Source organism: Onthophagus taurus, chromosome 11 (genome assembly GCF_036711975.1).
Source record: "Onthophagus taurus isolate NC chromosome 11, IU_Otau_3.0, whole genome shotgun sequence".
Lineage (NCBI taxonomy): Eukaryota > Metazoa > Arthropoda > Insecta > Coleoptera > Scarabaeidae > Onthophagus > Onthophagus taurus.
In genome coordinates, this window is record NC_091976.1 from 12,428,027 (window position 1) to 12,439,663 (window position 11,637).

Consider the following 11,637-nt stretch of genomic DNA (forward strand, 5'->3'; position numbering starts at 1 on the left):
TATCACATATATGGTCGACAGAATTACCGGAACCAAAAGTGATAGAAAGTTCAAACATGGCTCAGAACAGCGTATAACGTCATAATATCACGTTTTGGGCGCATTTTGTTTTTTAACTCCAACATGCTCCAAGATGTCATTTGGCGCCTGAATATCACAAATATTGTCAACAGAATTATCGGAACCAAAAGTGATAGAAAGTTCAAGCATGCCTCAGAACGGCGTATAACGTCATAATATAACGTTTTGGGCACATTTTGTTTTTTATCTCCAACATGCTCCAATGTGACATTTGGCATCTAAATATCACATATATGGTCGACAGAATTACCGGAACCAAAAGTGATAGAAGTAGTAGATAAAAGCCGATTCTAGAACCTCCTCTCAGAACCTCAGGTCAAGGTCAAGGCCAAGGTCACGTTGAGTGACCTTGACCTTGACCTTGCCCTGAGGTTCTGGGAGGAGGTTCCAGAATCGGCTATTGCAAAGGGGGTCGTTGACCAGTAACCTAGACCTAAACAATGACCTTTACTTTGAGCTCACCTCAGGTCAAGATCACGTTTAGTGACCATGACCTTGATCAGTAACCTTGACCTGAACAATGACCTTTACTTTGACCTCAACGGAGACCTTGAAGTCAACCTTAATTGTGACCATGACATTGACCTTGTACGTGACCTGAAATGAAGGTTACACGACGTGAGTTCATTGAAAACCCCACTTCGGAGGAGGTATGCTTTAAATAGCAGATAGAAAATCGTGTTCAACAGTATTGAAGTAAGAGTGTTGTGAACATGTTGACCTGCGACGTGTGTTACAAAGAGTTTACTAGACCAGATAATCTTGTGAGACATCAACGCACAGCATGTATTGGGAAACGTCGAAAGGTGGAAGAGGATCAACAAGGAGATGTTATAGTGTGTGAAATATGTGATGAACACGTAACCAGACAATGTTATTCCTCACATCTGCGCAGCAACAAACATAAACAGAAAGCCTTCGTAATAATAGATGATGGTGTAGAAAAAATAGATTCGATATTTGGAGATAAAATATGTAGTTTTAGAGTGAGCGATCATGAACGGAAGTACGTAGACATGAAGGAATTCAGTAACCGAATTAGAGAAAAAGTTATCAGTTTGATACAGTCCGTGAGGAATGTAAATGGTAGTTTAAAAGTGAATACGGAAATTTTTGGATTGTATTTCATAAATACGAAGGAAGAAGTGGAAATCAAATCATTCAACACAAAAAATAAAATTATAACAGTAGCCGTAGACTTGTACCAAACATACGAGGACTTTATGGACGAGATTATGGTGAAAATGTCGGAATTCCAAGAACGGGACTCAGGTAAGAGTATAAGAATAGAAAAGTAGTAAAATGCGAAACTAAAGGCGTTAATACTGCAGGTTGGACCTTGTTGGAAATATTATATCTTGAAGTGAACTGTAACAAGTTTAATCCTACAAGAGCATCGAGCTACATCGACTTACCGACATCCATAAAAGGGAAGAGAGCGGTAATAAATGTGCAAAATAACGATAATAAGTGCTTTGCTTGGGCACTGATGTCCGCGCTGTACCAACCCACAGGTTTACCGCAAAGAATATCATCATACCCAGATTATAGGGAAACAGAATTAAAGTTTGACTGCGTAACATTCCCAGTACCCATCAGAGACATACCAAAATTTGAGGAAGAAAATAACATTTCAATTAACGTCTATGGTATAAATTCTTGGTATAATGGAGAGAAAATGGTAGATGATATTGTAACTGTATGTATATGTAAACAGAAACGGGAGCGTCATGTAAACTTATTAGTAGTCAGCGACAATTTCGGGAATAACCACTATTGTTGGATAAAAAACTTATCTCGACTGATAAATACACAATCATCGACTCATGAACATCAAAGATATATTTGTGAGGGTTGTTTGCAATACTTTTCAACTGAAGACAAGTTGGTACGACATCAGATGGATGACTGTAAAAAAGTGAAAGCAACAGTACCAAGCGAACAAATAAAAGTGAATAAGTTCGGACATCTAGAAAAGGAAAATGTTTTACAATTTGAAGGATTTGAAAAAAAAATGAAAGTTCCGTTTGTGGTGTACGCCGATTTCGAGGCGATTCTGAAACCCTTAACGCCCGAAGAAGGAAAAGTTTACGATGATAATAAACCATATACGGCCCGATGTTTTGAACACGAACCATACGCGTTTGCGTACTACATTAAGTGTGCTTACGATGATAACTTATCGAAATTCCGAATATACCGAGGGCGAAACGCTGCTCTGGAATTTATTATAAGATTGGAGAAGGATGTAATAGAGATCTATAAACAACATTTGAGGCAAACAAAGGATATGATACCGCTAAGCTGTCTGGACCAATTTGTACATGAACTGAGTTCCGTATGTCACATTTGTGATAAACCAATAAACAAAGAAGAGAAAGTGTGTGATCACGATCACTTGACAGGATTGTATAGGGGTCCTGCGCATTCCGTCTGCAATATAAATTATAAATTACCGATGTTTATCCCTGTGTTTTTCCACAACCTGTCGAATTACGATGCCCACATGTTTGTGAAAAGTATTGCCCTAAACAAGGAGGAAGTAGAGGTGATAGCACAAAACAAAGAAAAATATATTTCTTTTTCCAAAAAAATAGTTGTCGGAGAAACAACCGATAACAAGGGAAAGAAACGCAAAGTGTTTATGAAAATAAGATTCGTCGACTCGTTTAGATTTATGGCGAGTTCTTTGGAAAAGTTGGTTTCATATTTGGATGATAAGGATTGTGTGGAAGTGAAAAAAAATTCAAAGACTCTGAAGAATTTAGATTGATGCGCCAGAAAGGTGTATTTCCATATTCGTTCGTAGATTCGTTTGAAAAGTTGGAGTATAGTAAATTGCCTGATCATACACAGTTTTACGACATATTGAGTTCAAGTAATATTTCAAAGGAACAATACTCTAGAGCACAGACTGTATGGAATAAATTTAAGTGTACAACGTTGGGAGAATACAGTGACCTGTATTTGACGTCAGATGTGTTAATGTTGACTGACGTCTTTGAAAATTTCAGGACAATATCTTTGGAGAATTACAATCTGGATCCTTGCCATTATTATACTGCGCCCGGGTTTGGGTGGGATGCTCTGTTAAAAATGACAGGTGTAAAATTAGAATTGTTATCAGACATTGACATGTTACACTTTTTTAAGAAAGGAATTAGAGGCGGTCTCTGTATGTGTGTAAAACGATCTGCAATAGCAAACAACAAGGTCCTTGACGATTTTAACCCGGAAAAACCATCATCATATATTCTATACTTGGATGCTACCAATTTGTATGGGTATGCAATGAGTTGTAAATTACCAACAGGCGGTTTTCGATGGTTGTCGAACCAAGAAATAGCAGATATAGATGTGGAGTGTTTAGATGATGAACACCTTGGTTATGTCTTTGAAGTGGATTTGGAGTATCCCGAAAGGTTACACAACCAGCATGATGATCTACCGTTTTGTCCCGAAAACATAATCGCTCCCGGATCGAAGCATCCTAAGTTGATTGCGAACTTACAAAATAAATCGAAATACATAATTCACTATGTAAACCTACGTGAATGTGTGAAAAAAGGTCTTAAGCTAACCAAAATACACCGTGCATTGCAATTTCAACAATCGCCGTGGATGAAACCATATATCGATTTTAACTCTGAGAAACGAATGAATGCTACGAATGAATTTGGGAAAAATCATTATAAACAAATGAATAATATCGTGTATGGGAAAACGATGGAAAATGTTGAAAATAGAGTCGATATACGATTAGTGTCACATTGGGAGAATCGTTACAGGAGACCCGGTGCAGAAGCTCTTATCGCAAAGCCGACTTTCAAGTCATCGAAAATTTTCTGCCATAATTTGGTAGCCATTGAAATGCAGAAGGTGGAGGTCAAATATAACAAACCTCTGTATGTAGGGTTTAGCGTACTGGAATTGTCGAAAGCGGTCATTTATAACTTTTTTTATAATTTTTTAAAAGAGAAATATGGTGAAAACGTATTATTGTTATATACAGATACGGATTCGTTAATTCTCGAAATATTTACTGAGAATGTATACCAGGATATCAAAGAAAATATAGAGATGTTCGATACCTCTAATTACAAGTTAAACAACAGACATAATATTCCTCCAGGGCCGCCGATAGTTGGAAAAATGAAAGATGAGTACCCAAATACGATATTAACATCGTTTTATGGTACAGGAGCTAAAGCTTATTGTATTAACACTTTGGAAGGAGTTGTCAAGCGTGCCAAGGGTGTGAAAAAGTATGTTATCGATAAAAACTTAAGTGTTTCAGAATATAAACGGATTATCGAAGATGGAGGTTCTGTGCGAAAAAAGATGTATGTCTTTCGCTCCTCCTATCACACGATGTATACAGAACTAAAGAATAAAGTGGCGCTCTCTGCACATGACGATAAACGTTACGTGATGGAGGATGGATGTCATACGTTAGCTTGGGGAAACTATCTTATTGAAGATCTACGCAGGGAAGATCTTTTGGACAACTTATTGGAGTTGTTAAACGTAAACATGTATGGCTAGTTAAATTGCGATCAGTTAATTTGTAAAAAAAAAAAATACTTGCTTGTATCACAAAACTTGTATATAAAGTAGAAAGTAGGTTGTTAAAAAGGTTACTTGAAATAAAATCAACGAAATTAAAAAAAAGTTTTTTATTTTCTTAGTGTAAAAATTATAATACATCCTTTTTTGCAATCCAAGAATTATGAGAGCTATCCATTCCCAACCATTTCACTCGGACTTTATTTCCTTTTCGACGAAGAACTTTTTCAATTAAAAATACATCCGGGTGTTTCACACGTTGTAATTCTTCGTCGTAAAATGCTCCAAGAATGGGTTCTCCTCTACCATCTTTAATAAGGTAAGTCCTGGGATTAGTATTTTGAACTGTCGCTATGGTGAAAATTTCATTGGACCAAGTTGGTTGGTAACCTTTAGCAAAAGCGTGTCTGTACTTGCTAATTCGCACGTGTTCCCCCACATTAAATTTATGGTGGTTGGGGTCGACAACTTTAATGGAATTGTATACAGTATTTAACAGAGCAGATTCATTTCGTCGATTAACAGCTGAAGGTTTCATGTGAATGGTGCGATGTATTGTGTTGTTGTAAGATTTTAGTAATTTGGGTAGTAAGTCTAACCAGCGATAATTTCCTTGCATACTAAATTCTTTCCACATTTTATTTTTTAGGGTTCTATTAAACCGTTCGATAATCGAGCTTTTTAAAGTGGAATAGGTGCTGTAATGATTAATGTTAAGTTGTTCCATTAATTTTTGAAAATCGCTATTGTAAAACTCTTTCCCATTATCGGTTTGTAAGTTGCTCGGAGTAATATTCTTTTTACTATGCAAAATGTCCTTCATAGCTTGAGTAACCTCTTTCCCAGTTTTGGTTTTGAGTGGTAAGGCCCATGCGTATTTTGAAAAAGCGTTGATAACAGTCAGTATATACTTGTAACCTTTATTGACCGACGCATATGGGATCATTTCAACCAAATCAGCTTGATAAAGATCCAATAGTCCGTGAAGCAGAACGCGGCGTCGCCGATAATGTCGTCTCGCAGGTGCATGTAGTTCGTTAACGAGATCTCGCTTAACACTAACCATTACTCTACAACCCCTTCAATCAACAACTCTACAAGAAAAGGTAGTCCTCCTATCGGTGCATTATTTTTACACTTAATGGTATCTCCGCGTTTGAGTTGGACTCCCTGGAGCGACTTAATAACGATATCGTTAACAAGTAACTGAACATGAGCGGACTTTACAACATCTTTTATCATACCTTCGTAGAAAGAATTGATGTAATCCGTAATTCCACTTTTGTTTGTGATTTTATAAAGTTTTGTTTTTGGATCAACATCTCCATCACCACGTAAAGTTAAAATAAATGTTGATGAAGGTTGTAGAACTTCGGATCTTGCTATGTGGTTCTGTATAACATGGTGGTGAACATGCTTACCAAATTTATCGATAGATGTAGAACCATGTTCACCAAAACGGTTTAAAGGCATATTGGCTTCTGAAGCGTCACAGAAACAGAAAAAAGTTTATATACCCTTAACGAATGACTTGCGCTTCCCGTAATTCCTCTATGAGGGATATAATTTCGTTATGATGAGCAGTATGACCTGCTGCTTCGGAAGCAAGTAGTAAACGCAACCGATCAACTAATTCGTTCACGTCGTCCCAGTATTCGTACTCTTTAATTGCAGCAGGTACTAACAACTTATTTAAGTGACCTGATCCAGTTTTAGGTTTTGGCCAATATCGAGCCCAGTACACATTTGGTCTTTGACCCAAGGAAATTGGTTTGATTATGTTCACAAACTTTTCATTTTCATCATCAGTTATGATACTTTTTGAAGCGTCATAATCTCTTTTATGTACATTCGAACGTTGTAAGATATCTTTGTAATTTCTCGCATCTGGTAAAGTAAATTTACCCGGTTTATTTTTGAATAACAACTCGTATAACCCCGGTGTTCCTGTATAAGTAAATTCACCCACCAAAATGTTTTTCCCGTCAAACGTTATTGGTTGATTTGCGATATACAATCCATCGGTAAGTGCACGAACACCGTAAGTTTGATCGAACTCGTTATTTACATCTACTGTTAAACCCGTAACATAGGTACGTGGTAAGGGGTCCAGCTGCCCTAAAGCTTCTCTAATAACTGTCTGTTCCATCATTCCCTCCATATTCTCTTTCATGCGCGCCAACTGCTCCCTAGCGTCCCGCTCGTAGACATCTAAAGATGTGTCTGACTCACGAACAGAAACCTCAGGTGTAGTATCTCGACCCTCGAACACCTCTTCGTCGCTGAGAAATTGCGGACTCCGTGCGAGTTCCGGTGAAACATCCATGCTAGCTCCCGGTTTAATGGGTGTTGACGTAACTCTACGTTTAGGTTTCACTCTAGGAGTTTCCAGTTTAAGTCCTTTAGAAGGTTTCTGCAAGTCAGCCAGTAAGGCTGAGATATCTGGTGACTGCTCCTTTTTCGGGGTAAATAAATCACGTTTTATCCCGAATTTATTGTCGAGCGCTAATAAATTGACAGTTTGTAATTTTTTGGAAATATCTGTCAGAGGTTCTTTCAGTGGAGCGAGTTGAGCTTCGGCAATGGACTGCTTCTGTTTTATATCTCCTTTCAAAGTGCGTATTTTATGTTTAACATCTTCTCGCGCAGCTATTAACTGTTGTGCAACATTACGATTCATAGTTCAACGTGATAGTGTAATGATCGCACAGAGACTGAGCATGCAGTCGTAAAGTCAATGGTTTTACAGTATAATGTACTCATCGAAACCTTTCCGATAGCGTCCGTTATTTTTATCGCAATCTAAATCAATAACTAATATACCGTGCGGTGTATCCCAACAAGTTCGACAAATTCTGACAAAATCATCCCACGTAATGTCCCCTAGCAAATGATCGTTGTAAATATGTTTCAAGTTAGTGAGATCTTGTTTAAATAAAACTAAAAGGTTGCAATTGTCACGTAAAAGCTGCTTGGAAATGGCGCTATAACTTTGAGCGAGTAAAAAAGTATCAACGTTTCTATGACGACCGTATGAAAAATATTCCTTGATAATCTGTTGCTCTGTAGGAGCAATATCATCAAAAATAATAATTGAATATTCTTTCACCTTTGACGGTGGTAGAAATCGTCCGACATCTGAGTATTCATAATAGCCGCAAGAGCGGATAGGTTTAAGTAATTGTCGTAGAAATTCGTATTTGATTTGGTAGAGTGAATTAGAGCACAAATATACATTCAAAAAGCGCAACCCGTTGAGAGCTGTCAATAAAGTTAACATTACGTTTGTTTTTCCGGCACCCGAAGAACCAATTATCAAACCACGTTTACATTCCCCACCAAATAATTCGCTATGTCGTTTAAATTTATTTGCAGCGAAGTCGTTATGAAGATTACAGATTGGTAGTGTTAAAGGTTGGCTAACAAACTTAACGTCTTCAACCATGCTGACGGGTGATACTTGAACGGGAGATTAACAAGAAATGAAGTCGTAGTAGAAAACAATGTTTATTTTATCATAAAATGTAGCATACAAAAAATTTCAGCAGATTATTTATTATCATTGTTTCAAAATAATGGTTTACAACACTTTAACTATATAAACTGTTAACATTGAGTTTGAAAGTTATTTAAAGCGTGCGTAATATTACACAATATTTATTTTACAATAAGACGTGGTATACATAAATTTACAAAATTATTTATTATCATGATTTCAAAAGTATCTGTATGGTTGATGTAGTAGAACCACCAGTGGGTTATTCACATACAGATGTTATGTGATTAAACAAAATAAAGCAGTGTAAGTCACAGTACAATTTACACTACTTAGTATTAAATTAACAATAAGTAGATACGGTAAATATTCAAATAAGTAATTAATAATACATATTAACAAAAGCATGGGAGCGGTAACAATAAGTAGATACGGTAAATATTCAAATAAATAATTAATAATACATATAAACAAAAGCATGGGAGCGGAAAAGGTGAAAAGGAAGCGAACTTGTTGTCATATCATCAATTCGAACGATTTTCAGTATCATACAAGGATGGTGTACAAATTTGAAAAAACCACCTACAACATATTAGTTGCTGAGACATCCCTCCGACAATTCCTCAGTACTTTGATCCTCCTCAAGTTGTGGTTTAAAACAGACTCGAAACAAAGACACACGACAACACATCGCACACCAATATTTTTTATTTAAAATAATAGTCTGCAATCGTTCAGAAGATGCATACTTTATTTTCGAGCGCAATTTCACACGACAATCCAGTTGTAAAACGTTCGTTATACTAATATGGTGTAGGCGGCGTCGACAACGATAGCAAAGGTTGCCCAAATGTGATTCATAAAAAACATACCTTGCTTGATACTGAAGACCCACTCCGAAAGTTGAACTCCAATCAACCGGAGAACCGTGGAACAACTTATGTACGGTGCCTTGCGACATTTTCTTTCCAAAGCGTTCCACGGTGGGGAAGCAAACCTCCCCAAGATTGATTCGATCGCCCTTTCGGGATATTCGACGCCAGAAGCATATGTCCCAGCTGTACATTACGTTTAGTAGTAGAGTCTTTGGTAAAACATCTACTAACCGCAACGTACGGTCTTTACGGGAAATCGTCGAATTAACGCTCTCCATAGCCAACTCCTGCAACGTTAACACTGCAAGAGACAAAAAAACTGAACGAGCTTCAAAAAAAAAACGCTATTAACCGTTGTCAGGCAGCAGCCTGAGAAGGGACTTATACAGGTTAATTTTGGTGTTGTACATGTTAAGGATGTTTGAAGAAGCAGCAAAGCAGACGGTGGGATTCTGGTTTACTGCATTCAACGCGTTCACGAAGTGGCGCTTATGATGTTCCAAAGTCGTCACTTTGGTTTGCAATTGAGGTTTCAAGCCCAAGATGAAAAAATCCTCTTGGGACAAAAGACTGCTTGCCAAGTTGGTTGTTGAATGCAGAAACGCATCAACCCATGGGTCGGGATGTGCGGTATTTACAGCTGGAAGATTTTGCCTCTGCGGGATAGTAGGGATAGGTAAAGGTGGTGGGAACACCACATTTTGTGGTGGGATAGTTGTGATAGTTGGCGGGCTGTCACGGATGTCGATGGTCACCTCTGGTGGAGATGTAACCACCGTTGCAGGTCTGGTTACTGTAGCGAGTGTAGGTACTCTTCGTGTGTTACGGGGAGGTTTGGCTAATGCGTTTCGCAGCAATCTACAGGAGTCTTGTGAAGCAGGAGAAGGGTTTGGGCGGGTAGTTTGTTTCACGCAACCCCTTGACAACAAGTTGACGCGTTTTTTTATACGGCGGGATGTGTACCGTATGGGTCCACTCGAGAAGACAGGCGAAACACATATCCTATCGGAGGGTTGGGATACGTCTTCCGTCGCTGGTACAGACGGTGCCGCAAGCACCTGGTTTTCAGCAGGTGCTTGACTTGTGACATCCGTATGTACAATATCTGGAAGTGGTTGTACCACGTCGGCCTGATTGGTAGCAGGTTCAGGTGGCACAACAACTTCCTGATATGTTCCTTCTTCTCGTATCTCCATACTGATGCGAGTTAAGCCGTAGGACGACAAGGTTGGACTGGTGGTAACAATCGCACCATTGTCGTTCCCTGGCTGTGACCGGAGCTCATTCATTATTTGCTCGTACAGTGGTGGGTCTGTAGTGAAATCCTGCATGGTACGACTCAAACCGTCAAAGTTGCCGCTGCAATATAATGGTAACGACGGTAGGCTTGACTCAACAACATTCGTACTGTCGTTATTGCGTGGCAGCACGGCAACCAGTGGGTCGGTCATACCATCGGTATTATCGCTTGCACGAGCGTGGCTGTTACCAATTAAGTGAAGCATAATGGGAAAGACTTCAAGGAATCAAAAGGGTTACAAAAAATTTGGATTATTTTATTAAAATTATACGTTCGCTCACGTCTGACAAGTTTGCAATCCGCTGAAGAACCACTTTTCTCAGCGTATAACAATTAATGTCTGAAATCATCACAAACATACATGAAGAAAACCGATAAAAATTGTATTGATGTAACTTACTTTTCAAATGGTTTTCTATCACGTCTGACAGGTTTGCAATGCGCTGAAGAACCACTTTTCTCAGCGTATAACAATTAATACCTGAAATCATCACAAACATACATGAAGAAAACCGATAAAAATTGTATTGATGTAACTTACTTTTCAAATGGTTTTCTAGCAGAAGGCGATTTCTTCGTGGTCGGAAAAACACAGTTTTTAACAAAATCTGTTATTATTGTAAACACACTTTTTAAGGAATTATCGTCTTTTGTACACTACTATATCACTCAGCGACTGCTGTACACGGAGTGAGGAGTAACCCACTTTCCACTACCTTTAAGTACGGGTTAGTGAACAGGTATTTGTCCGGTCAACTGTCTGGGAATGCGAGGTCGTTTAGGTCTTCTCCTTGTTATCGCCTGTGACTGAAGGGGAGGTCATACTGTCTGGGAATGCGAGGTTGTCCAGGTTTTCTCCTTGTTATCGCCTGTGGCCCAAGGGGAGGTCATACTGTCTGAGAATGCGAGGTCGTTCGGACCTTATCTTCGCCCGTGACTCAAGGGGGGTTACAATCCCCCCTCCCCCCTCCCCCTCCCCTCCCCCTCCCCTGCCCCACCCCTGCCCCACCCCCCCGCGCGGGCGGTCGCGCGAAGCGCGGTACGGAGCGGAGCGAAGCGGAGCGTAGTTGAGCCCGCGCGGGGGGGTGGGGCAGGGGAGGGGAGGGGGGAGGGGGGAGGGGGGAGGGGGAAGGGGAGGTGAAGAGGTTTCTTTAAATAAAACTCATCAATATGGATAAAAAAATAACATTTATTTCTTTTCTAACGTACATTTAATACAATGCATTTTAGGTGGTGGTGGTCCATCGAAATGAGTTTCCGCACAATCATTATTATAATGTTCAAGACACGGTAACTTCATTTGTAACATTTTCGATTGC

The 11,637-nt window shown here is 39.1% G+C and overlaps 2 protein-coding genes across 4 annotated transcripts; one reads left to right on the forward strand and one right to left on the reverse strand.

Annotated features, from left to right (window-relative positions):
• The first annotated feature begins 446 nt into the window (after positions 1–446).
• On the forward strand, positions 447–2,876 carry LOC139432168 (uncharacterized). The gene is made up of 2 exons (XM_071200540.1): positions 447–1,353; positions 1,413–2,876. The coding sequence occupies exons 1-2, from the start codon at positions 795–797 to the stop codon at positions 2,852–2,854; spliced, it is 2,001 nt and encodes a 666-aa protein (XP_071056641.1). The 5' UTR covers positions 447–794; the 3' UTR covers positions 2,855–2,876.
• A 5,259-nt stretch (positions 2,877–8,135) lies between these two features.
• On the reverse strand, positions 8,136–11,277 carry LOC139431917 (uncharacterized). 3 transcript variants are annotated; one of them, XM_071200185.1, is made up of 3 exons: positions 10,860–11,277; positions 10,719–10,799; positions 8,136–10,658 (listed from the first exon to the last, which is right to left on the reverse strand). In XM_071200185.1, exon 3 carries the CDS (start codon positions 10,521–10,523, stop codon positions 9,366–9,368), a length of 1,158 nt encoding a protein of 385 aa, XP_071056286.1. In that variant the 5' UTR covers positions 10,524–10,658; positions 10,719–10,799; positions 10,860–11,277; the 3' UTR covers positions 8,136–9,365. The 3 variants fall into 3 exon arrangements, with proteins under 3 accessions (XP_071056286.1, XP_071056287.1, XP_071056285.1); XM_071200186.1 differs by lacking the exon at positions 10,719–10,799; XM_071200184.1 differs by having other exon boundaries at positions 8,136–10,799.
• Between the last annotated feature and the right edge of the window lie 360 nt (positions 11,278–11,637).